This window comes from Drosophila novamexicana, unplaced genomic scaffold, assembly GCF_003285875.2.
Source record: "Drosophila novamexicana strain 15010-1031.04,08,12 unplaced genomic scaffold, DnovRS2.1 tig00002352-arrow-arrow-pilon, whole genome shotgun sequence".
In the NCBI taxonomy this organism is placed as follows: Eukaryota; Metazoa; Arthropoda; class Insecta; order Diptera; family Drosophilidae; genus Drosophila; species Drosophila novamexicana.
The window spans coordinates 74,772-84,512 of NW_020824982.1; the positions used below are offsets into that span (position 1 = coordinate 74,772).

A 9,741-nucleotide genomic window follows, 5' to 3' on the forward strand; every position below is an offset into this window, starting at 1 on the left:
TTTTTTTGTTTTTGTTTTTTTGGAGGGGGTGGGTAGAGGAGGGGCGGGGGGGGCGGTTATCTCAGCGAATTCAATTGATTCGATCATAATTGTTGTATTCGAACATAAAAATACTTTTTGGGGGTGCTTAACTCTCATTCTCAAAAATATGAATTAACTAAAATGAAAATTAGAAAACTGTCGGCTAAGTTTTGTGAGTGTTCTTGTTTGTTGTTGTAGTTGTTGTTGTTGTTGTTGTAGTTGTTGCTATTTGGTTTGAGTAGCGAGTGTCTTGTTGCATCTGCGTCTCTTCCTGTTGTTGTTGTTGTTGTTGTTGCTTCTGTTAAAACACTCTGAACGACTGCGTCGGCGTGTGCTGGCTGCTGGGCCAAATTTATAGCTTGGAGCAGATCTCGTTTGTGAACTCGGAACACTTGGCCTTGCCGCCAAGATCACCAGTTAGATATTTGCCTTCCGCGATGACGGCAAAGGCGGCTGCCTCAATTTTATCGGCATACGAATTGAGCTCCATGTGGCGCAGCATCATCACCGCCGAGAGCAGCAGTGCTGTGGGATTGGCCAGATCCTTGCCGGCGATATCGGGCGCTGTGCCGTGCACAGACTCGAACAGAGCACCATTCAGACCCATGTTGCCCGATGGCGTCAGGCCCAGACCGCCGACCAGACCGGCGCACATATCAGACAGAATATCACCATACAGATTGGGCATGACCTGTCGGAAGTTTCGGGTTATATTGGCATTGAGCACAGGTGCGTTCGAGAACTTACCAGCACATCGTATTTGCCGGGATTCTGGACCATGTTCAGGCACACCGTGTCCAAGTAGCGCTCCTCGAACTGAATTTCGGGATACTTTTGCGCCGTTTCGCGCACACAACGCAGGAACAGGCCGTCCGACATGCGCCTGCAAAAGATTATGGATTAGTTGTTGTTTGCTCTGGGCCAAGGCTGTTAGCTCGCCAGCTTACATAATGTTCGCCTTGTGCACGACGGTCACCTTCTTGCGATTGTTGTTTTTGGCATATTGGAAGGCGTATTCGGCCACACGCCTGGAGGCATCCTCGGTGATTAGCTTGATGCTCTGGACAACGCCATCGACAATCTCGTGCTCGATGCCAGAATACTCGCCCTCGGTGTTCTCGCGAATGGTGACCACATCGACATCATCGTAGAGCGTCTTGTAGCCAACCAGACTGCGGCAGGGACGCACATTGGCGTACAGATTGAACTCCTTGCGCAATGCCAGGTTCAGTGAGCGATGGCCCTTGCCCACGGGCGTCATTAGTGGACCCTTGAGGCCAATCTTGTTGGTGTTAACCGAATCGATGGCCGCCTGGGGAATGCCGAATTTGCCATCGGGACCCTGTGTACAAAGCGTTTGAAAATTTTTAAATTCATATTTAAAATTTGCATGGCGTTGCCACCTGGGTTAGCAATTAACAACGTTTCGATAAGACTTTTTTTTTACTGCTCGCTGGCAACGCTCACTTATTGATAAGCGTTGCCAGCGTTTTTTGTGCGCCTTGATTTGAAAAAAAAAAAAAACGGAAAACTCTGGAAAATACTTACACGGACGGGCGTCACATCGACAGCCTCCCATTCGATGGGCACTTTGGCGGCAGTGAAAATCTTTTGCACAGCAGCAGAGATCTCTGGACCAATGCCATCGCCGGGTATAAGCGTTACCTTTCTGACGCCGGACGCATAGCCGCGGCTGGCAGCGGGCGTTGTGTTGATCTGCAAGCAATTTCAAGAATTTAATCAACTTAGATTTAATCATAACAGACAACACACACAACAATAACAAACAGCAATAAAAAAACATATATGCAAATTGAGCAATTATCAGGTTGCCAGATCTCTGGTTACATAAGCGACATCATCTCGCGCATGCAAACGGCACAGACGGCGGCGGCGCTGCAACCGTGCGTTGAGGTTAGAGCACACATCTGGCAAGGCGGGCAGCAGGCAGGCGGCAGAGTGTTGCCATCGCTTTTTATGCAACCCGTGCGAAATGGGAAGTGATAAGCAAAAGAATTAATTTACGATGGAGACGCTTCCAAAAACAAAGAATATCTGATCAGCAATTGCTGTTGTTGCTTAGCACCTTTGGCAAGATAGGCGCACAAGGCAAAAACCCCCCGGCCCATCCGGCCGTCGGCCACCATTGAACACTCGTGTTATGTAAAAGAAGCTTTTGGTTCTAATTTTCTTTTTGTCTGTCTTTTGCTGTGTATTCTTATAGTCGCAATGGCGGGCAGCCATTTCTCCTGCGGGCAGCTGGGCTATTGTTTTTAAAGTGCACGCACCTTGGCTTTAAATGTTGCTCCGGCCAAGGCCGTTGACTCTGGCGCCGCATCACGCGCAGCCTGAAAACCCAATTGCTTGAGCTGCAAATTTTTTTTTTTCGTTTTTCGTTTTTGCGTAATGTTATTGTTTGCACGTTGATTGGTTGATTGGTTGGTTGGTTGGTTGGAGGGTTCGTTGCGGGTGGTTTTGATTGAAAAACAAAATCAGAATGTTAGTTTTAGCTGTATTATTAGTTTTTTTTTTCGCCCCCCCGTTAGAAGGCCGCACGTAATCAGAAATGGGCAAATGTTGCTTGCGGCGCGGGGGAGGAGGCGGTGTTGCGAAAGGGTTGGCAATCGCGGCACACAATGTTTGCTTGTGCTTAACTGGCAAGCTGTTAATAATATTGTTATACTAATATCCTTTGTATTCTTACAATTCTCTGTATAAATCTAGCAGCCATTGCGTTGCGTTTGGATATTTGCACTCGGTTATTTCACGTATAGAAAAAAATTCGACCACTCGCACGTCTGAGACTTTACTTTGCGCCCGCTGTATCGCCACCTAGCGGAAAACTGGCGAATGTAGAGCAGGACCGATACGCACGTTATGGTTATCGAGCATGCTGTAAGAGTTGCCACATCCAATAAAATGTCACATGTTCAGAATTATAAAAATGTTTCGGTTTTCTAAAACAAAGAGTTTTCTTTGTTAAATAGCTACATAATAGCTAAATAGCTCAATGCTCATAAATTATTATTATTAAAATATATATTTAAAGTAAAAATAAACACTAATTTATTTTTCAAATGTGCATCATATTGGCATATTATGGCAACAATTACACAAACAAATTCAGTGCTACATTAGTTTTAAGTTACAAGCAAATAAGGTTTCATGGCACAATTTAAAGGTTTACAGCAGGAAAATTGTTAACATATTCAAAAATAGTTGTAAATTAGTTGTTTGATCGCTACATGTTGCATTGGCATCGCCAAGCAAGCAAATCGATACCGCTGCAAAAAAAAATATCGATAATATCTTTTGCAACGTTGCGTGTTACAGCCACAGTTTAAATTAATTTCGGCTCTTGCGTAGATTTTAAGCCATATTACATATAATATCTATGTAAATTAATACACGGTGTTCAAATAGAACGCTACAATATTTGTAGGCACCGTTGTGATTAAAATTTCTGTGCTCTACCACATCGCATATCTACAAAATTACCGACCAACGAGAGACAAAGCTACGCTACGGTCGTAACTGGCAAAGTGCACTGTGAACGGCCAATGCAGAATTGTCATACGCGAGTTTTTTTTCGCGTTCAGTTTAGGTTTTAGTTACCTGCGCGCAACAACCCCGTCGCCTTAGCCGTTGTGCTTGCGTCCTGCGTTTCCAAATCGAAACTCGACAATTATTGCAAACGCCGCGACCAAATGTATGCACTGCATGCTCACCGATTCTGCTGCGCGTTGTAATTTGCCATCAAATCGTGTAAATACATAAGCGAAAGCAGTCGCAGCAGCAACGCTTATACCCCGCGCGTATTGCTCTTGTGAGGCGCGCGCGTCTTTATTTTAACGTTTTTTTTTTGTTTTTTTTTTTTTTTTTTTTTGTTGGCTGTGCGAACGAGCCAACGGGCAGCATTAAAGGTAAGCTGAAAGTGTATTGTGTGCGTTTTTACGTGTTTAAAATGTGCACTTCGCAATGCATCTCAGCTGCTTGGGCCAATAAACACGCACGCACACACTCGCAACTCTCGCACACGGGCACACGCGCGAATACACGCACGCACACACAAACACACACAAGCGCACATGTACATATAATTATATATATGCGGGGCAGCACACGCACAGGCACAGGCACAAACACAAATGTATAACTGTGCCTGACAGCACACACTACACGACCACACGACGGCCGTTAACGACAAAGTGCGACTCGTAACGCAGCTTGCCTACTTTGCTCAAATGCGCTGCGAACGCTGCCGAGTTTCTATTTAATATCATTTTTTGCTTGGGTTTTTTTTCCTGATTCTTTTTTGTTTCTTTCCGAAGAATTCTGTGTGCTGCCTTTCGTTGTGAAGCTGTGTACGAATAAAAAAAGCATTATTCTCGATTTGTGTGGTAGATTGTTTAAATAAAAGAACGAAAAAAAGTAAATATAATTTCTTGCCTTGCATTTGCAGTTGCTCCACGGCTTGGCCGCTTAAATAATTTCGAGTGGCGAACGGTAGCATAATTATCGGCACGCTGGAGAAACAAAATAAACGCTCCCAGCTCATACGCGACAAAATGGTGTTGGCCGAGCGCAACACCGGCGACATTGTGCGCAATGGCCGCCGCTCACGTGGACCCAGCCCCAATACACATACAAGCGGCGCTGGCAGCGGTGCTGCTGGCCATGGCCACAATTCTGCCACCGGCATGGCCGGCGGCGGCGGCGGTGGTGGCGGTGGCGGCGGCGGCGGATCCGGTGGCACAAACTCCACGGGCAATGAGAAGGCCACAGCTAACGTACCGGGTGCCGGCACACCGGAGAGCTCCGACGATGATAACTGTGAGTGTAATGCTTATAAACATGTGTACATACATATTTATATTGTTTCATTCAAATTGAAATTTTGTTTCCTATTGATCTCCATGCAGCGACAAAACGCAACGGCAAATCCAAGGCAAAGCAGTCGGAATACGAAGGTAAGCCAATCCGCAAGCGATTCCCGCAAGCCATGTTTAAAGCTTAACGCATTCTTCACAGAGAAAATACGCGTTGGACGCGACTATCAGGCGGTGTGTCCACAGCTGGTGCCCGAACTGGATCGCCGTCCGGAGCTGATGAACGAGCGCGCCTTGTTGGTCTGGTCGCCCACCAAGGAGATACCCGACATGAAGCGTAAGCAGCCCCTTTAGCCCAATATACCATATGCAGCAGATCGATCGTATAACTGACATAATCTCTCGCAATCTCTTGCAATCTCTCAACCGAACAGTGGAGGAATACATTTCGGTGGCAAAGGAGAAGTATGGCTACAATGGCGAACAGGCATTGGGCATGCTGTTCTGGCATAAACACGATCTGGAGCGTGCCGTCATGGATTTGGCAAATTTCACACCGTTCCCGGATGAATGGACCATCGAGGACAAGGTGCTATTCGATCAGGCATTTCAGTTTCATGGCAAAAGCTTCCATCGCATACGCCAAATGGTAATTATTATTATTCCATATATATTTAATGAAATGTTCATAATGATCAATTGGTGCCCAACTAGCTGCCAGACAAATCGATAGCCAGTCTGGTCAAATATTATTATTCGTGGAAGAAGACGCGTCATCGCAGCAGCGCCATGGATCGCCAGGAGAAAATGATAAAGACGGCCGTCAAGGATGGCTCCGAGAACGGCAGCGAGGTGGGCAGCAATGAGGAATCCGATAACGATGACAAGGTAATTATCAGTTAGAACTTACCACAACAACAACAACTACAGCAAAAAAAAAACAACAACAACAACCAACGACAAGCAAACAAACGAAAAAAAAAAAAGAAATCAAGACTTCCACTCCTCCGACACCCTCCTATTCTAAATCCACCATATACATATGCATATATACACACATACATATGCATATATACACACATGCATACACACATTCATACATATACATCCGCATAACTCATCATCAGCTCAGTTCGTACATGCCGAGAGATCTCCATTCACGCTCATCCACACACACACACACACACACACACGGACACACAGATACATTTGAACACACATGCACACACACACACACACACACGCACACGCACACTGTTAGCTTATCTTAGGGCTCTTGCCACACCCACAAGTCTTACGTTTTTACAAAATGTCCGCTGGTTCACATATACATATATATATATATCTATATATATGTATGTATATTGATCTGATATCTGATCTATGTGCTTGTACTATATGTTCATATCGATCCCAGTGCACAACATAAACGTTGTCCAACACTAACCATACAGGGTTTGAACTCATTTCGGAATTGTTGTAGAGGTTTTGTTTATAGAATAGAAGAGTTTTTTTTCTCTATTCGGAATTTGTTGAAGATGTTTTGTTTGTAGGATAATATTTGATAGAGAGTATGCTCAAAAATATTGTAAATGTCTTAGGGGTTAGATATTCCCTTTGGAATATACTAGAACGAATGTTAAGAACTGTTTTACATTTATCTAGGCGAATGTGTCAGATGTGCAGCAGAATCACATCTATTCAGAAAGAATAGGAAGATAACTGGAGAATCATTTAGTTAGAATATATTGTATTGTATTGGTAGAAAAGAAAAGAACTTCCAATTTGTGCATGGGGGAGTATTATTATATGGAAAGATCTGGCATATAATACACAAGTTTAAAAGATATTGCAACAATAAAAAAAGAGATGTTTTGAGATAGAATTTCAAATGATAGATAGTATAATGTATAAAAGAATATAGAAGAAAGTTATTTCCGTTTTGTAAAGGACATATTACAGAAAGATTGAAGTAATTGAAATTCATGTATATAAGAAAGTATTCTTTTCCATAGATAATGGTATATATAGAGAGATAAAAGAAATAAAAATTCAGCAGAACTGAAAAGTTCTTACTCCATAAATAGTGCTTAATGCGTACAGAGGGGAATAATCTATTTATCTATTTATTGGGTATCACGGACAGCATGGGGCTTCTTTATATAACTAGGAATACAAAGCTCTCCAAAGAAACAACTCGACAGGTTTACAAAAGATTGCTGCAGATAGGTGTTAATAGGTAATAATAACAAAACTTGTTTTTTCTTTCTTCTTCAGTTCTATAAAAAGAACTTACTCTGAAAAAAAGAAGGAAAAAGAAAACACTTTCGATAAGTTTGCGCATTGCATTCGTTCAGTTTTACAATGATTTGATGTTGCGGGATCGATAGGCATGCTAACTAAATACGTTCAAGAACTTAACGACGAGTTGTGCAACACTGTCAACGCCGCACCGCGTGTCAAGTGTTCTATTTTTAGAACAACTTGACGAAACTGCAATTTTGACAGCTGACGTTTGTTTGGGGGCGGCGCAGTGTTGCATTTGGAAAGTGACAGCAACAACAATGTCCGTTGTATATGCATGCATAGCTGCATGTGTGCGTGTGTGTGTGTGTATGTGTGTGTGTGTGTGCACGCACAGTAGAGCAAACAGTATTTGCCTGAGAGCAAATTCTTAAGAGGCTTGGTGGGGAAGGGGTTCAAAGCAAATGGGCTGGAACGTAGACCAAAAATAAACTCTAAACACGCATAGGCTGAAGACTATATATAAATTTGATATATATATAAATTTGATATATATATATAAGTGATATGTCATGCTCCAAAATGTGTCTGAACTGAATTACATTATTATGCTTATGATAACAATTATTTGTATTTTCTCAAAATAATCTTATAAGACTTGATTAAGGCTGAAATTTCGTCTATTTGTGGTTTCGATTGAAATGGGCCAAAGTTGAAGTTTGAGAAACGTAGAGTATGTTAAGGTATATAGCATCTAGCTTAAGATCGTTTAGTTCTGCTTCTGTCTCTTTTTCCGGTGTATATTGCTACTCTTCTTTCTCTCGAAAACTCTATGCGATATATATAGTATATATATAGTCTAACGGGCGTAGTTGGTTCGATTAGTTAAGTCGCGGTATTCAAGCCCATATGAACGTTATATAGATATAGTAAAAAAAATATGGTTCAATATTTTTTCAGATAATCGCCGTGCCTGCATACCTCTCATAAGAACTTAAAACACACAAACACACACACATACACACACACACACACACACACACACACACACACACACACACACACACACACACACACACACACAACCCATACATTCAGCTAATTTGTATGTGTCTTATGCCAAAACCAAAACATTGACCAGCATCTTTAAGACTTACAATCAATTCTACACATAAAGCAAAAGTATGCGCATATTTCTAATGCACAAATATTTGTTTTTTTTTTAATGGAATTATTTTTTATTTTTTTGTTTTTTTTTTTTTAAATGATTTTTTTGTATTAAATCCATAAAGAAAAGAAATCAATGCGCGCGACTCTAGACGTAAGGCAAATAGACTTTTTGTTCTTTATATATAGATTATATATATATGGATATATATATATATATATGCATACATATTTTTTTACGAAAAGCGAGTATTAAACTAAATTATTATGTAGTAGATATATGCTAGTAATTTATAAATAAATCAAGTACTAATTTAATGCTTTTATGTCTTCAAGAAAATGAGAAAAACAAATCGAAACAAAGCACAAACAGTATATCCAAAATAATACTTATACACTTATAGTTATACAACATATATAGAAAGATATAAATAGAAAATAGAAAGAAAAAAAACAATAACATGTTGATTATAATGATATATTACGATGATGACGATGATAACGATGATAATGATGATAACTATGATAATGATGATGATAATAATGCTGATGATAATCACACACGTAATGCTAATAAATTTCATATCTTGTTTGCAAGAAGATTAAACAACAAAAAAAAAAATACCAACAATTTATATGTGTTTCTTATTCATAAAACTTTAAATCGAAACAAGTTTAAAACCAAAAAAAAAAAAAGAGAGAAACTTTTCTTTTTCGGATTCGCTAGGCGAATTGCGCATGCAAGCACAGTACCGTTACACACACACACACACACACACACACACACACACACATACATATATCCCTGTAAATATGACGCCTACAACAACTAATCGGGATCAGACTTAACCTCGCCAAATTCAAGCATTCTCTCATATCACACACGCACACGCACACAGACAGAGACACAGACACACATACGCATACAGCTCACACGAATGCCCACATGCTTCCCGTTATTGCCCTGGTATATAGCTAACTGAATCAAAACACTATACTAATTACTGTTAGTCGTATAGTATTATATACTTATGCATTATCACATATATGTAGACTGAATGTTGCATATGATTTACTTTTAAGTTTTATTACTATTGTTATTATTATCAATATTTATGGGTTTGTGCACTGATCGGAGCTTTTACGTTTGTTTTAACCCATTTTTATTTGCCCCGACCCCTATTTATATGTATATATATATATGTATATATGCCCCGCCCCAACCACAAGTTGACTCGTTACAATTTTACTCGCTGCAATAACTGCTCGTTATTTAAAAAAAAAAAGAAAACCAAACAAACACATAAAAAAGAACTCGTTGCGTGCACTCGCTACATTTGAATCGTTACTTTTTTCAAAGCTAACTCGTTGCGTGCACTCGCTACGTTTCACTCGTTACTTTTTCAAAGCTAACATCTCTGGTTTTATTTGGATCTAAGGTGAAATTTCAATATTTTATTTTAAGCACATTACAATTAAA

At 40.7% G+C, this 9,741-nt stretch overlaps 2 protein-coding genes across 3 annotated transcripts; one reads left to right on the top strand and one right to left on the bottom strand.

Annotated features, from left to right (window-relative positions):
- Positions 1-298: 298 nt before the first annotated feature.
- On the bottom strand, positions 299-2,859 carry LOC115769125 (probable isocitrate dehydrogenase [NAD] subunit alpha, mitochondrial). Of its 2 annotated transcripts, XM_030713830.1 has the most exons (6): positions 2,726-2,859; positions 2,310-2,390; positions 1,570-1,737; positions 969-1,363; positions 769-904; positions 299-712 (listed from the first exon to the last, which is right to left on the bottom strand). In XM_030713830.1, the coding sequence occupies exons 1-6, from the start codon at positions 2,750-2,752 to the stop codon at positions 374-376; spliced, it is 1,146 nt and encodes a 381-aa protein (XP_030569690.1). In that variant the 5' UTR covers positions 2,753-2,859; the 3' UTR covers positions 299-373. The 2 variants fall into 2 exon arrangements, with proteins under 2 accessions (XP_030569690.1, XP_030569691.1); XM_030713831.1 differs by lacking the exon at positions 2,310-2,390 and having other exon boundaries at positions 2,726-2,858.
- A 1,025-nt stretch (positions 2,860-3,884) lies between these two features.
- LOC115769127 (REST corepressor) lies at positions 3,885-5,753 on the top strand. Its single transcript, XM_030713833.1, has 6 exons — positions 3,885-3,944; positions 4,484-4,854; positions 4,944-4,991; positions 5,053-5,187; positions 5,285-5,499; positions 5,565-5,753. Exons 2-6 carry the CDS (start codon positions 4,590-4,592, stop codon positions 5,751-5,753), a joined length of 852 nt encoding a protein of 283 aa, XP_030569693.1. The 5' UTR covers positions 3,885-3,944; positions 4,484-4,589.
- Positions 5,754-9,741: the final 3,988 nt, after the last annotated feature.

Excerpts from the sequence above, each read along its gene's own strand:
- LOC115769127 (XM_030713833.1), top strand. The coding sequence starts at position 4,590 with ATGGTGTTGGCCGAGCGCAACACCGGCGACATTGTGCGCAATGGCCGC. Across the intron at positions 4,855-4,943 it reads GAGCTCCGACGATGATAACT|CGACAAAACGCAACGGCAAA; the intron begins GTGAGTGTAATG and ends ATCTCCATGCAG. Across the intron at positions 4,992-5,052 it reads AAAGCAGTCGGAATACGAAG|AGAAAATACGCGTTGGACGC; the intron begins GTAAGCCAATCC and ends CATTCTTCACAG.
- LOC115769125 (XM_030713830.1), bottom strand. The coding sequence starts at position 2,752 with ATGGCTGCTAGATTTATACAGAGAATT. Across the intron at positions 905-968 it reads GTGCACAAGGCGAACATTAT|GCGCATGTCGGACGGCCTGT; the intron begins GTAAGCTGGCGA and ends AATCTTTTGCAG. Across the intron at positions 713-768 it reads CCGGCAAATACGATGTGCTG|GTCATGCCCAATCTGTATGG; the intron begins GTAAGTTCTCGA and ends AACTTCCGACAG.